The sequence below is a fragment of the Aquarana catesbeiana genome, linkage group LG09 (assembly GCF_042186555.1).
Source record: "Aquarana catesbeiana isolate 2022-GZ linkage group LG09, ASM4218655v1, whole genome shotgun sequence".
Lineage (NCBI taxonomy): Eukaryota > Metazoa > Chordata > Amphibia > Anura > Ranidae > Aquarana > Aquarana catesbeiana.
In genome coordinates, this window is record NC_133332.1 from 121,306,361 (window position 1) to 121,323,393 (window position 17,033).

At 44.6% G+C, this 17,033-nt stretch overlaps 1 protein-coding gene across 1 annotated transcript in view; it reads left to right on the forward strand.

Moving 5' to 3' along the window:
* VGLL1 (vestigial like family member 1) overlaps nucleotides 1-17,033 on the forward strand; it is a 71,669-nt gene that overhangs the window by 50,478 nt on the left and 4,158 nt on the right. Inside the window, exon 3 of the mRNA XM_073599225.1 lies at nucleotides 2,480-2,881. Coding sequence (XP_073455326.1) covers nucleotides 2,480-2,881 — 402 coding nt within the window. The remainder of the gene's footprint in view (nucleotides 1-2,479; nucleotides 2,882-17,033) is intronic.

The following is a 17,033-nucleotide window of genomic DNA, read 5'->3' on the forward strand; positions in this document are numbered from 1 at the left end:
CCCCAGAACTTGCACCTTTAAAAACAACCTAGCAAGGACAGCTCCTATTTGTTACCCCTGGCTTACTGCAAACAATGCACTCTCCATGTGGCTGAATTGTTGATCTGATTGGCTCTGTGTTTCCAAGGACATGCAGATAGCCACTAGATCCCTGGTGCCCAACTTGTGACCATTTGGTATATGTTTTGCAGCCCTCGGACCTCAGCAGGCTGTATTGGGAACATTGATTAGGGTAATAGCATTGATCTCTTCTAGCCTCATGTAACATGTTCTCAGTTTAGTATTGTCTTCTGTAGCAAATCCCTGGCCAAAAATGTAGCCACACTCTCTGACCCTCATTTCCTCTATTAGGTCTGCAGTTTCGGACAGCCCTCTCAAGCATTACATAATACTTTATTGAACATTATGCGCTGTGATGATTTGGTGATGTCAGAGGCCACACTTGAGGTCCTCTTTTGCTCATAAGTTGACAGCCACTGCACTGGCTAGAGAATATGTAGATCAATTACTTTCAGCAGTAGTGTCTTAGTGTTGGTGAACTAGTGTTTTGGCATAGGACTATGAGGATATGTTGGTACTACTCCTAGTGCAGAAAAAGGCTCAAGTAGAAGGTTGTTGTTTTCCTTTGTTTGACTTGCGTTTGAAACACACATCAAATGCAGGTCAGCAAATTCCTATTGACTTCAATAGAGCAGTGTAATTACAGCTCAGAGGTTGCATTTGATCTGCTTTGTGTTGTGTTTCTTTGGGTGCAGCATGTCCTTTAGAGGTGTATTTGAACTGCAGGCAAAGCAGGGCAAACACAGTCTTTTCTTGACAAATGCTGCTTTTCCATTTGAGCATATGCATTTGTGTGGCATTCAAATGGCAATGCCTATCTACAGGAGCCCTATAAGACATATACTGCAGGATGGGATTGTTTAATGTTAAGGTTCAGTTAGAAGGTTAGATTAGTTTAATGTAAAGTCAATGGTTAGGGGAATTAGCAATAGGATTATACCAGTTTGGTTAGCGAGGTCATCCATCACATATAAGGACCAAAAGGGATTGTCAGAGAGCATCTCCAAGTATGACTTTTCCCGGAAAAATCAATATTTACATGCAAACTCAGCTGCCTAAATCTCTGGATTTATGGATCACTCTGATATGCAGCCTTCACTGAAGGTAGCCTTTCCTTTTCCATTTTTCATCATCTATTCACCTGTAATTGCCAAGGATTGTTTAGTTTCAGGACTGAATTTAAGGGTTAGTCTACATGTTAGGGTTATGATTAAGTGTTGGGGGAGGTAAGGCATTATATGAAGAGTAAGGTTAGCGGGGTTAAAAAAGAGCTCCAGTCCCCCCCCCCCCCCTCCAAAAAAAATGAAAAATGTCTTTACCCAACCAGATTCTTCAATTGGCTATGGGTTCAGGCGCTGGCATCTTAACCAAGGGAAACCAGCAGTTAAACCGTGTGGCTTCACAGTTGGCTTCCAACTGCCACACTGTGCTTTATGAATGCTTACACAGTCTTCTGGGATCTCTGATGTGTCCCAGAACGCAGTGGGGAAAGGGGGGGGGTCAAACGGGGAAGCGGGTACCTGTCAAAGCCATTGTTATGGAATGAGGGGAAGGAGGAGGAGCGGAACTTCCTATTTTGGGTAAATTTCCACTTCAAGTACAACATATAGTGATTTCTATTTGCTTCCTGTGTAAAAAGCCAGCACCATGCTCCCAGCAGCAAAAAACAATGTACCGTGCAAATCAGTATGCATGATACAGTGATCAAAATATAAAACAGCAATCATGTAAAAATATGAAAGTTAAACTAAGGAGTCTATGTATAAACATTTGCTTTGCAAATGTGTCACTAATTCACATAGACACACCAAATCTTCACCATAATATGCCTATAAGTTTATTGCCTAGAATTGTCAGCGCCATCTAGTGGCGAGTATGCAGTATTTTTCATGAAATACCTTAATCAAGAAAAATATTATATTGGTTTCACCATATGGCACTGACCATCCTAAGAAATAAACATACTATACAAATTACAGTAAAGATTTGTTCCTGTGCAAATTGACACATTCGCACAGCAAATCTTATATACATAGGCTCTTCAAAGTCACTCAAGTAAACATCACAACTCTAAATGTGTACTGACTAAAATTACATTATTGGAAAGGCTGATCAAATAGATAATAAAACTGCAGCAACATAGACTAGGTGTTTAAGTCTTTATGCCTGTTACAAATTAGGAGTGTGCACGTATGTAAAATGAAAGAGCAGTAAAATGATTATATATATTATCATAAAATAGGGCACAACAAAGTTTGTTACAAAAGATGCCCACATCAAACATTAGTTTCAGATAAACTACATTACTTACTCAGTATGTGTTCCCAATGTGCACTGTGGCTTGAAATACACTATAGTATTACCTTTCTGAAATGTTGTTATTTCCACCAATTTGCAGTTTCTGTTCTTGACATTTCAGGCAGTAATGTGTTGATGGAAGATTACACCTGGACAAAGCCCTATCAATCCAACCCTCCTGTTCAGATGTCATCTCCTGTATTATCACCACTGGGCTCACCATCTGAACACTACCCATCCACAGCAGTCTACCAGCAGCACCAGCAGCCGGCAGATCTCTGGCATTTCCATCATTTTGGACCCCCTGCCCATGTTAATTCTGTGTATCACCACCATTCAGTGCCAGAATTTCAAATGGTTCCAGGACCTGATGGAAAATGTGGCTCATTTCTTAATCTCCTGCAGCCTGAGAGATATTCGGGTCAGCTGCAGGAGTCAGCATCAAAGCCTGATCTCCTCACATCCGCAGCTACTGGGCCTTCTATATCTGAAAATGTGAATCAAAGAACTCACACACAAGCAGGTACGTTTCTGTCTTTTAGTGTTAATGTGTCTTTCTGTAAAGTGGGTATATCAGTTGTGGTGTTAGTGTGACGTTTTACAACTTTCAATGACTTTGATGGTGAAATATATGGGGTTGAGTTTCATGATCTCAAATGAAAGTTAGACGCCGCACTTTTTTTTTATGGCTATTACAAAAGGAGAGGCTAGGAAGACAAGAGAGCAGAAGAAGTGATGAGCTAATCAGTTTAAAAAACAGACCATTTGGCCATTCTGACCAAAGCACATTTTTTTCTTCTTGAAGGCTAAGTTCACCTTTTCCAGAAAATAGCCAATGCACTCAGGGGGCTTCAGTAAGTATTAAAAAAACTGTGCAGCTTTGTAAAACAATTATTAATTATATTGCCATACCTGTAGGCCATTTTTGTCCCCTAGAAAGTCTGGCCAAAATCTCTCAGTTAGCAATTCCCAGATCCCATCTTGTTGCTAAGACATTAAAACCATTGGATGCTCACTCCCAGCATTATAGGAAGGAAAACCAACAGTTTTCACATCCTAGCAACAAGGCAGGGTATGAGAATTGCTAACTGGGACTTTTTTTTAGCTTCTGGGGGGTGGTGGGACAAAAGGTCTACAGATATGAAAAAGAAATGAATGAACATTTAACCACTTCAATACGGGGCACTTACACTTTGAATGAGAATTACTCAGTCATGCAACACTGTACCCATATGAAATTTGCGTCCTTTTTTTCCACACAAATAGAACTTTCTTTTGGTGGTATTTAATCAATAGTGGGTTTTTTTATTTTTTTGTGCTATTAATTAAAAAAAACTTAAATTTTGTGAACAAAATGCCCTTTTCTTTGTTTCTCTCATAACATTTTGCAAATTATTAATTTTTCTTCATAAATTTTGGCCACAACTTATACTGCTACACATCTTTGGTAAAAATAACCCAAATTGGTATATATTATTTGGTCTTTGTGAAAGTTAGTCTACAAACTATGGTGCCAATCACTGAAAATTGATCACACCTGATCACACCTGATGTACTGAAGGTCTATCTCATTTCTTGAGACACTAACAAGTCAGGAAAGTACAAATACCCCCCAAATTACCCCTTTTTGGAAAGTAGACATTCCAAGGTATCAAGTAAGTATCATGGTGAGTTTTTTTTTTTTTTTATGTAATTTTTTCCCACAATTCTTTGCAAAATGAAGATTTTTTTTTTTTACAAAATTGTCATATTAACAGGTTATTTCTCTCACAGAGCATATGCATACAACAAATTACACCCCAAAATACATTCTGCTACTCTTCCCGAGTATGGCGATACCACAGGTGTGAGACTTTTACACAGCCTAGCCACATACAAAGGCCCAAAATTAAAGTAGCACCTTCAGGCGTTCTACGAGCATAAATTACACATCTCATTTCTCAACCACCTATTACACTTTTGAAGGCCCCGGAGCACCAGGACAATGGAATTGCCCACAAAATGACCCCATTTTGGAAAGCAAACACCCCAGTGTATAATCTATGAGGCACAATGAGCCTTTTGAACAGTTCATTTTTTTCCAGAAGTTTTTGTCCATTTATAAGATATTTCCAACACATAGCAAATACATTTTAAAAATGACACCCCAAAATACATTCTGCTACTCCTCCTGAGTATGGCGATACCACATGTGTGAGACTTTTACACAGCTTGGCCACATACAGAGGTCCAACATCCATGTAGCACCATCAGGCGTTCTAGGTGCATAAATTACATATATAAATTCCTGGCAACCTATCATTTTTGAAGGCCCTTCATATTTCTAACACATAGCATGTACATACCAAGAATTACAATCCAAAATAAATTCTATTGCGGAAAGGGTAAAAAAAAAAAAAAAGTATTACCTGTGCTTTTAGTAGCGTCCACAGAGGAGAGCACTGGTGCAGACAGCAGGCAGGGATGTGCTTAGTGACAGCAATAGTAATTATCCTGGCAGCAGGCAGTAATATTGTCTATAGTCAGCACAAGGACATTGTCAGCACAGCCAAAGCATTTGTTCATAGAAATTGTCCAGGCAGAGACATCCAGCAAAGCCATAATATTGATCCTGGTACACTGCTCCCTGCAGACACTCATTATTGTACCGCTCTCCAGCTCTTCATAAACATGCTGCCTCTTGCTACAGACAATTATTTGCATAGTCCAGGTAGCGGGCCTAGGTATGGTCCGTTCATGCGGCAGGCAGAGGCGTGATGGCAGTAAGTCAGTAGCAGGCTGAGGGCCGCAATCAGGTAAGACCTGTGCACAGGCCCACAGGGGTAGAGGCTTCGCCCACCCAAATCTCTATGAAGCCCCCGGACTCCAGACCCTAATCTGGAAATTACAAAACCCAGAGAAAACAAAAAAAGTTATTTTCTCCATCGAAAAAACAATTCTGGAGCCACTCACACATGTGAAACCCCTGTGTACTACAGTAACAGGGCAACAGATCAGTCCAAGTGGTAGGCAAAAGCATAGTCCATAAAACAGGCCAGGGTCAGTTCACGTGGAAGCAATCCAAATGGTAGGCAGATGCATAATCGCAAAACAGGCCAGGGTTAGTTCACGTGGAAGCAGTCCAAACGGTAGACAGAGGCATAGTCATAAAACAGGCCTGGGTCACTTCACGTGGAAGGCAGTGGCATGGTTATTTGGGGGAGCATCAAAAATGGTCAGCACAGATGATGAAAATGGGGTAATGGTTAAAAATATGGGCTAATATTTTAGGGATGTATGATAAAGTTGGAAGCAATCAACAATGCAAAGGTCAGGTTGGGAGGGACAGTGGGGGCAATGGTAGCTTGTATCTCTTCAAAATCCTCTTTTGCTGCACACGCAACATTTTTTTTTGCCGTCTTCGGCCTGCTTCAGATGATGGAATGTTGTACGGGAAGTGGCGCTCATGAAGTCAGCTAACAGCATCAGAACGAAGATCTTCTGGGGGAGGGGGTCTTTGTTGATAGATGAGAGACATGACAACTTCTTCTATGAATTTTAGGAAGGGGCGGGGCTTTCCATGGATTTGGTGTAGACTACATAGAAATTATAAATGGCCAAATGAATGAGATAAATTGCTACCTTCTTCTAACAGAATCGGGACCTCCTTATTGACAAATAGGGCTGAATCATTTGATCATTGAAATCTACCCCCCCCATGTAGAGATTGTATTCTTGGACATATGTTGGCTTTTAAATGGGACCTTGTCTTCTTTGAACCTCAATTGTAGTGTCATCATGGATGGTGGACATCGTGTGCACGTTCCTGTTATCCTTCCACCTCAACACCAGCACTTTGTTGCATCTCAATGTTGCTCTTTCCCCCCTTCGCAGCTTTTTGTTCAGTAGAGATTGTGGGAAACCCTTCCTATTCTTTCTGGAGGTTCCGCAGGCCAGGGTTTTTGCGATGTATAAGTGTTTGAAAAGGGGCAGGCTGGTGTAGAAGTTGTCAAAGTATATGTGATATGCTTTTTTCAGAAGTGGGTATGCCAGGTCCCATACAATTTATCCAGTTGGGCCCATGTAGACCGGGCACTCAGGGGGCTGGAGCTGGGAATCTCTTCTTTCATATATCTGGAACGCATACAGATATCCCATGACTATCTCACAGAGCTTGTAAAATTTGACTCCGTATCTGGCCCTTTTGCTAGGAAAAGGATACCAGGGACTCATCTACAAATATATGCTGATCGGGGACATAGAGTTCTGCAAATCATTGGGAAAAGAAATTTATCAGTGGGCAACTTTTATATAACTTATCATAATTTGGATGATTGCGGGGAGGGCACTGGGTGTTGTCGCTAAAATGAAGGAATCGCATAATCATCTCATATCGGGACCTGGACAGACAGGCAGAATAAATGGGCATGTGGTGGATGGGGTTGGTGGACCAATAGGCATGTCCTTAATTTTTTTTGTAAGCCCCATGTTTATGGTAAGGCCCATAAACAATTTGAACTCCTCCAAATTCAGTTCTCTCCACTCAAATGGGCGGGCATATAATGATTGGGGGTTGTGAAATTTTGGGGCGTTGGCCTGCACACCTGGCTGTGCTGTGAATGGGGGAATAATTGGTGATCCTGAGTCGGAAGGCAGCCATGTTGGGTTGGCAAGACCATCTGGCATGTATGTAGAGGCCCTGGCTCTTGGGGGACATGACACTCCAGTAGTTGGGGGATTTTAATTACCTGTGCTGGTACTCAGGCGTGATGTGGCAGCACTGGTACTGTGCCCGGGCATTTGTTCCCGGGCCTATCCCCGGCGGCAGCACTGGTACAGGGCATTTGTTTCCGGGGGCCTATCACTGGTGGCAGCGCTGGTACTGGGCCTGGGAATTTGTTCTTGGGGCCTATTGCTGGCGGCAGCGCTTGTACTGCGCCTGGGAATATAATCCTGGTTGTTGGCGGCTGCCTGGTTTCCAGAGCGCCGTGCCCTTTTAGGAGGGACCCATTCTTCATCCGAATCATTTGCCAATCCACTACTTTCAATCGGTTCAAATGCCGAATTTGATTTGGAATCAGAATTGGAATCTGATGAACTCCCAGATGCTCTCATCAGTCATGGAGAGGATGTGGAACACCTCCTCATTGGTATATACTTTTTTGGACATGACGCTGATGGTTGTGTGATGAGTGGCAGGTGACGGTCACTGATGGGCTGTGGGATGGGTGGCAGGTGATGTTCACTGATAGGTGATGACGATGTGAGTCTATTATGTGACAGGTGCACTTTATGGGGTGACTGTTGGGTGGCCGATGACAATGGGGGGGGGATGGGACAAGTGTGGTGCTGGTGCAGACACTACAGAACACAAATCTGTAACTCACTGCTCCTGGCTCTTCTCTCCTCACACTGGAAACGGTGTGTGAGGAGGAAAGAGCCAGTAACAGGTAGTTACCGATCTGTGTTTACATTTAGTGATCGGCTTTGAATGGATCACAGCCGATCACATGGTAAACAGCCGCTGGCCAATGGCCGTTTACCAGCGTCGGTGATGAGCAGTGTTCCCGGGAACACGATGCCACTGACGTGCACGCGCAGCGCACCCGCGATCGCACGCATGTGCCGTGTAAAGTGATGAGGTACCATCTGTGATTGGTTGTGACAACTTGGTAAACAGCCATGCCCAATGGCTGTTCAACCTCGTTGGTGACGAGCGGTGTCTTGGTGACACGCCGCCACCGACAGTACAGGGCTGCGCGCACACGATCGCGCGCATGCTCTGTTTAAATGGATGGACGTCATATGGCGCCTGCCCAGAACGAGAGCTGCACCGCCCAGCCGTCATATGAAGGTGGTCGGGCGGCAAGCGGTTAATAAAGCTGCACATTATTTAATACCCACTGGGGCCCCTTGACCACATAGTATATTTTCTGGAAAACGTTAATTTAGCCTTTAAAGCCTAATTCCAGACAAACTGATATTATTTCGTTTTGGACAAAGTAGGGATGAGTTAAAATTTTAGTCAGGTTTTTCTTTCTGCCTTTTGTATTTTCATTCTGTTCCATTGTAAAGATTTCCCCATACTGTATATCTTTCTTACAAGAAGTACAAGAGTTCAGTTATCTCTGCAACAGAAAGGCAACCAAAGTAATGAATACATTATTAGAACTTTTTTTATTAATTCTTTTTTTAAAGTGGGCATCAAGGGTCATCACAAAACATGCCTCTGTTATTATACAGACTTATACAGACTTAATGTGTCCAAATAATTAAGCTGGCCATACATTATATAATATCTTGTTTAATTTCCTTTAGATTTAAACATGTAGTACAAGGGCCTGCCTGATTGCATACAAATTGAAAGTGTTTGGATTTATGGTTTTGGTAAATCAAAAGGAAAGTTGTACAAGAAAATTATATAATGTAAGCCCAGCCTTAGTTTGTCATAATGCAGTATCTAGTATCCAGACACTTGTCAGAGATTTTACCTGTCCCTACTCTCTATGAATGTGTTTTTGTCTTTTTTCCCTTTGGATAGCTTTTTCATAATTTCCTGTCCTGACAGGAAGTGAGTGCAAATCTCACCAACAGGCACACAGATGGCAAAAGAAAAACTCCCCCCTAAAGACAGGCAGAGGGTCTAACTCTGCCCTGCTCTAACACATTCCTAATACATTCTTTTTACCTTTGTTGGATTTTAACACCTGAATACATATTTTTACAATATGCACAAAGACATACAATTAATGATTCATTATTGCTTAGTTTTTCACATGATTCTCTGTGCATCTTTAAAATGTCCAAAAATGATGTCAGAAAAAGGCCTACAAAGCATAGATATTTGTTTATCACAAGTGTGTTAAATGTACAGCTAATGTCTCCAGTATGACAGTCTAAACAAGTACCAAATCCAGTTATTTTGTGATGCATCACCCTCATAAAGTAAACACATCTTCCTTTACCCTCCACTGAGGGATTCAAATCCCTCTTCATTTGTGTCTCACTTGCTCCCCTCCCCAGACAGTGCAGCTCACACATAGTTGCCAACAGTCCCGATTTTCCCGGGACAATCCCGATTTTGGGACCCTTGTCCCGATTTAATTTTGTCCCGGGTGTTTTCCCGAATTTTTGGGGTTTGTCCCGAGAAAATCGTGAGTGTTTTTGTAAAAAACGGCAACGGCTCCACAAAAATGGCCGCCGTTGCCTCCACGAGTCAGTCACAAAGTTCCCCTTGTGTTCAGTGCAGGGGAGAGGGGCAGCCAATCCGCTTCTCTCTTCAGTGTACAAATAGAAAATTCTATTGTACACTGAAGCCTATTGGCTGGAGGGATTGGCAACCCCTCCCCGCTCTCCACTGAACACAAGGAAGACGTGATCAGCCTCCACTGCCATCACCCTCCCCCCCCCCCCCCCCCCCTGTGTCCAACGGAGCTCTGAGGAATAGTGGGAGTGACGGGAGGGAAGAAGGGAGGCTTTCATCTGGCTGTTCAGGAGTTGTCTGACCTGTGAGTAGTGGCCTGTCAGTGTAGTGGGGGAGAAGAGAGATAGGGGGAGGGGGTGTACTCAGTGTATGGGAGGCTTGGAGCTTTCCCTGCAGTACACTTCTCAAAGGCTGAGGTCCAGCATGGATGGACTGGGGCTCCGCTGGCTGGGGACATTGATGGTCCTGGCTCCCCTCTTGCACACCATGTCACCACCATACCTGCACCCCTCTCCCCCCGTGTCACCACCATACCTGATTCCCCCCTCCCCCCTGTGTCACCAACATACCTGCACCCCCCTCCCCCCTGTGTCACCACCATACCTGCACCCCCCTCTCCCCCCCTGTGTCACCACCATACCTGCACCCCCCTCTCCCCCCCTGTGTCACCACCATACCTGCACCCCCCTCTCCCCCCCTGTGTCACCACCATACCTGCACCCCCCTCTCCCCCCCTGTGTCACCACCATACCTGCACCCCCCCTCTCCCCCCCTGTGTCACCACCATACCTGCACCCCCCTCTCCCCCCCCTGTGTCACCACCATACCTGCACCCCCCTCTCCCCCCCCTGTGTCACCACCATACCTGCACCCCCCTCTCCCCCCCTGTGTCACCACCATACCTGCACCCCCCTCTCCCCCCCTGTGTCACCACCATACCTGCACCCCCCTCTCCCCCCCTGTGTCACCACCATACCTGCACCCCCCTCTCCCCCCCTGTGTCACCACCATACCTGCACCCCCCTCTCCCCCCCTGTGTCACCACCATACCTGCACCCCCCTGTGTCACCACCATACCTGCACCCCCCTGTGTCACCACCATACCTGCACCCCCCTGTGTCACCACCATACCTGCACCCCCCTCTCCCCCCTGTGTCACCACCATACCTGCACCCCCCTCTCCCCCCCGTGTCACCACCATACCTGCACCCCCCTCTCCCCCCCGTGTCACCACCATACCTGCACCCCCCTCTCCCCCCCGTGTCACCACCATACCTGCACCCCCCTCTCCCCCCCTGTGTCACCACCATACCTGCACCCCCCTCTCCCCCCCTGTGTCACCACCATACCTGCACCCCCCTCTCCCCCCCCCCGTGTCACCACCATACCTGCACCCCCCTCTCCCCCCCTGTGTCACCACCATACCTGCACCCCCCTCTCCCCCCCTGTGTCACCACCATACCTGCACCCCCCTCTCCCCCCCCTGTGTCACCACCATACCTGCACCCCCCTCTCCCCCCCTGTGTCACCACCATACCTGCACCCCCCTCTCCCCCCCTGTGTCACCACCATACCTGCACCCCTCTCTCCCCCCCTGTGTCACCACCATACCTGCACCCCCCTCTCCCCCCCTGTGTCACCACCATACCTGCACCCCCCTCTCCCCCCCTGTGTCACCACCATACCTGCACCCCCCTCTCCCCCCCTGTGTCACCACCATACCTGCACCCCCCTGTGTCACCACCATACCTGCACCCCCCTGTGTCACCACCATACCTGCACCCCCCTGTGTCACCACCATACCTGCACCCCCCTGTGTCACCAACATACCTGCACCCCCCTCTCCCCCCTGTGTCACCACCATACCTGCACCCCCCTCTCCCCCCTGTGTCACCAACATACCTGCACCCCCTTCTCCCCCCTCTGCTGGGGGCACCTTATGTAAGGACAGACTCTGCTGGGGGAACCTGATGGCATCTGGTGGCAGGTGACGTGGCAGGTGACACGCTCAGGGGTCCCACTGATTCTGCATTATGGTGAGTTGAATGATTTCATTATTTATATTACAATGTAATAATAGTAATAATGCGCTTCAATCATCCTGACATTATAACAACCATGGTGCCGGGATGATTGAAGTGCTAACACCAGGTGTTTGGAGTATCTTTATCTGCTGATTATTAAACTCTGGAATACACATTGCTATTATGGTGTAGGATCTGGGTCTGCTGTCCCTCCATCCCTCTACCCCCCTTTCCCTCTGCATCCCTCATTCATCTCAGACTCTAACCACACCCCATTTAGCCACGCCCATGTAAGCCACGCCCACTATTTCACGTAAACCACGCCCATTTTTTTGCGCGGCGCGCTAAGCGCGCCGCATTTTTCCTTTTTTTTATGCCCCGCCTACTATCGCATGCCCCGCCCCCTAATTATAGCCTGACTCCGCCTACAGCCAAAAAAAGTGTCCCGAATTTTTTTTCCCCAATGTTGGCAACTATGCTCACAGTGAGAGTGTTTTAGCAACAGAGGCAGTTCTGTCAATCTAAAAAGCTGTGGGGCTAGGTGTGGCCAGGTGCAATGCTGATAGCAATGCCCCCCTGCAACATTTGTTGATTTCATTATAATGCAAGCAGACACATGAGAGTGGCCACTGTGCTCTAAATTCAGGATCAGTGCAGCATTGTTGCCACACAACCACAGGAAGCTGCATTAGGTGGACTTCACAGGAAAACCTCAGCATGTATTTTTGAGAATTTGCAGGGGCCCTAAAAGAAAACTGTAAGTACATATGCAGATACAAATACAATTAATTACATGTATTATCTTTTTTTTCAATAACTTGCTTCATCTAAGTGTTTTCTTAAGTTGTCCTCCAGCCATGCTGACACACTTCCTGTTCTATGTCTGTCTGCTGTGTCCCTGGAGCTTTTGAAGTCCCAAATGAGTCCCTGTACTACATCTCTACATGCAGTCGCTTGGAGCACCGCATATGCAGAGGCGTGAGAGGGACACACACAGCAAAAGCCACTGTTAATCACCTCTGTGAAAGAGAAGGAGAGACATGGCTTTTGCGGTATGTGTTCGGCGCTCGCAGCAGCTGCATGTAAATTTGGAGTACAGAATGAGAGCACAGAGAGAACGGGTATCAAGCAGTGTGGTCAGGAGACGATTAAAGAACAAAGTTCCAAGGAGGACATTTAAAAAAAAAGTCAAATACATGTGAGCTTTGTTATTTTTATCTTATTTTAGAAAAAAAAAGACTTAAAGTGGTTGTAAAGCCACCTTGTGTACTTTATAGATTCCCCTTTGTTTAATAATGTTATGTACCCCAGTCTATGTGCTATATAAAAAAATATGTTGCTGTATACCTTATTTCAGAGCGTCTCTCGGCGCTCACGTGACTGCCCGCCGATCTCCTCTCCCAATCTGAGAAGTACAGTAGGAGGGGCTGAGAATCCCTCGCTGACATCAGACGGACAGAAGGGAGGAGAGAAGGAGAGCGGCAGTCACAGAGGGGAGGGCAGCACCAGGCAGAATCAGCCAGATATTTTAGATAATGGAAAAGGCGAAATTACACAGCACAAGCACTATGCTGGTATTCATGTTTTAAAGGAACTGGATCCATATTTTTTTTTAGAGTTCTTTTTTTTTTTTTAATTTAAACTTTATTTGGTTTTATGTATTACAAACCGGCATATATCATTTATTTAAAAAAAGGACAACAGTATTCATCAAATATATATATATATATATATATATATATATATATATACACATATACACACACACACACAGTATGTCACGAAAGTGAGTACACCCCTCACATTTTTGTAAATATTTTATTATATCTTTTCATGTGCCAACACTGAAGAAATTACGCTTTGCTACAATGTAAAGTAGTGAGTGTACAGCTTGTATAACAGTGTAAATTTGCTGTCCCCTCAAAATAACTCAACACACAGCCATTAATGTCTAAATCGCTGGCAACAAAAGTGAGTACACTCCTAAGTGAAAATGTCCACATTGGGCCCAATTAGCCATTTTCCCTCCCCGGTGTCATGTGACTCGTTAGTGTTACAAGGTATCAGGAGTAAATGGGGAGAAGGTGTGTTAAATTTGGTGTTATCGCTCTAACTCTCTTATACTGGTCACTGGAAGTTCAACATGGCATCTCATGGCAAAGAACTCTCTGAGGATCTGAAAAAAAGGATTGGTGCTCTAAATAAAAATGGCCAAGGCTATAAGAAGATTGCCAAGACCCTGAAACTGAGCTGCATTTGCTGTCCCCTCAAAATAACTCATCACACAGCCATTAATGTCTAAACCGCTGGCAACAAAAGTGAGTACACTCCTAAGTGAAAATGTCCAAATTGAACTCAAAGTGTCAATATTTTGTGTGGCCACCATTATTTTCCAGCACTGCCTGAACCCTCTTGGCCATGGAGTTCATCTGAGCTTCACCGGTTGCCGCTGGAGTCCCCCTCCACTCCTCCATGATGACATAATGGAGCTGGTGGATGTTAGAGACCTTGGGCTCCTCCACCTTCCGTTTGAGGATGCCCCACAGATGCTCAATAGGGTTTAGGTCTGGAGACATGCTTCTTTAGCAAGGCAGTGGTCGTCTTGAAGGTGTGTTTGGGGTCGTTATCATGTTGGAATACTGCCCCGCGTCCCAGTCTCCGAAGGGAGGGGACCATGCTCGGCTTCAGTATGTCACAGTACATCTTGGCATTCATGGTTCCCTTAATGAACTGTAGCTCCCCAGTGTTGGCAGCACTTATGCAGCCCCAGACCATGACACTCCCACCACCATGCTTGACTGTAGGCAAGACACACTTGACTTTGGACTCCTCGTGTGGTTGCTGCCACACACGCTTGACACCATCTGAATCAAATAAGTTTATCTTGGTCTTATCAGACCACAGGACATGGTTAAAGTAATCCATGACCTTAGTCTGCTTGTCTTCAGCAAACTGTTTGCGGGCTTTCTTGTGCATTATACTTAGAAGAGGCTTCCTTCTGGTAAGGCAGCCATGCAGACCAATTTGATGCAGTGTGCGGCGTATGGTCTGAGCACTGACAGGCTGGCCCCCCACCCCTTCAACCTCTGCAGCAATGTTAGCAGCACTCATACGTCTATTTCCCAAAGAAAACCTCTGAATATGACACTGAGCATGTGCACTCATTTCTTTGGTCAACCATGGCGAGGCCTGTTCTGAGTGGAACCTATCCTTTTAAACCACTGTGTGGTCTTGGCCACTGTGCTGCAGCTCAGTTTCGGGGTCTTGGCAATCTTCTTATAGCCTTGGCCATCTTTATTTAGAGCAACAATTCTTTTTTTCATATCCTCAGAGAGTTTTTTGCCATGAGGTGCCATATTGAAATTCCAGTGACCAGTATAAGAGAGTTAAAGCGATAACACCAAATTTAACAAATTTAAGTTTAGACATTAATGGCTGTGTTTTGAGTTATTTTGAGGGGACGGAACATTTACACTGTTATACAAGTTGTACACTCACTACTTTACATTGTAGCAAAGTGTCATTTCTTCAGTGTTGTCACATGAAATGATATAATAAAATATTTACAAAAATATGAACGGTGTATTCACTTTTGTGAGATACGGTATATACATATATATGTATTAACCTCTCACTCTCCCCCTACCCTCCTCTCCCATTGTCAGGCTCCTCTACGCTTTTCCTTCTTCTCTTAATCTCTTAATTTTTTTTTAAGTTCTAACCACTTTAATTTAATGGAAGGCCATAGCTCTACTTTAAATTAAGTTTCTGTTGACTGACTCACTATATCTGCCGGAAGTCTGTTCCAAGCATTAAAGCGGGGGTCCACCCACACCGCCAAAAAAAAAAAATATTAAAAGCCAGCAGCTACAAATACTGCAGCTGCTGACTTTTAATACATGGCCACTTACCTGTGCCAGGGTCTAGCGATGTCGGCATGCGACGCTGAGAACCCGCTCGGTTCTCGGCAGCTGCCGCCGCCATCCTAGGTGAGGGAATCAGGAAGTGAAGCGCTGCGGCTTCACTTCCCGGTTCCCTACTGCGCATGCGCGAGTCGCGCTGCGCGTCCCAAGTGGTCCCCGCTCTCTCCTGGGAGCTGTGTGTTTCCCAGGAGACAGCGCGGTGGGGATGGGAAGAGGCGTAGACTCCCATGGGAGTCTATGCCGGAAGTGGGTGCAAATACCTGTCTTAGACAGGTATCTGCACCCCCCTCCCCCCTGAAAGGTGCCAAATGTGACACCGGAGGGGGGGAGGGTTCCGAAAAGCGGAAGTTCCATTTTTGTGTGGAACTCCGCTTTATTGCCTACTACTTCAGCTTTCCTTCTGTTAGGCCGTGTTCCCTGTGTTTTTTATCTTAGATTCATAATAAAAAAAGAACAATCTGCCCAAAAGTAAAATATCAGTTTTCTGTGGACTGACATTTGATTTTGTAAAGCTTTGTTGAAACTACTTACTATGAGGGCCAAATCAATAGAGAGTAATACATGTAATATTTTCATTACCATGCTTGATGTACTAATTTTACAAATGAAAATTATTTGCAGCTCTTTGAAGCTTTTATAGCACAGAGCACTGAACTGCATGCTTTATTTGATGTTATCGATTTTTGTGGTATTTTTTTTTTTTTTATGTAAAAGTCAATTAAGTTAAAAATATTGCTGTCCCATAAAACACTGCTAGCCTTTGGCCTGTCAATAATTGTGTGGATCTATAAAAGTGCCTGCTGAGAGGGCGAAGAATATGGAATCGGTGCAAGAAAAACTTGTGAGGCTTTCTATACACAAACCATTTAATACTATTTCAAAATCATGATTTAGCACTAATGCAGTATTTATATGTATGAATCTAATGCTTTGAATGAAAATTATTGTTTGATACAATAAATAACAGAATTTAAATAATTCACACAACTTAGTGAATTGACCCTTAAGGGCGGCATCAAATATAATACCACAAAGGGACTATATCATAGAAAACAATAGAAAAAGAAAAACTGAAGCGAGTAATCTGGCTCTACCATTTAATTTATGGAAACAGCAAGAATGCTATTTGGCTGCTACAGGCAACAACCTCACTTATCTTATTGTCTTTTCTCCAATTTTCGTACCTATAGACTACTGACGCTTTATGAATGCTAGCAAACTGGCAGAAATTAGATTCCCTGCTATTTTAGCCTCTTATCTGGCAGAATTTCAATGTCATAGCCAGATCAACTAACCTTAAAGCGATATTAAACCAAAATATATCATTTTTATTATATTGCAGCTTATGAATTCTTTATATATATATATATATATAGTAACTGCATTGGTTTTCTAACTCTGTTGTTTCTCAACATCCCTTAACAGACCATGCTGTCCAGTAAAAGTAGCAATTAGAGGGTTGAGACAAACCATTTAAGAATAAAAGGGGCGCTTACAATGCTTGTATTAATTTATTTAAAACCTGTTGCTGTAACTGCCTAAAAT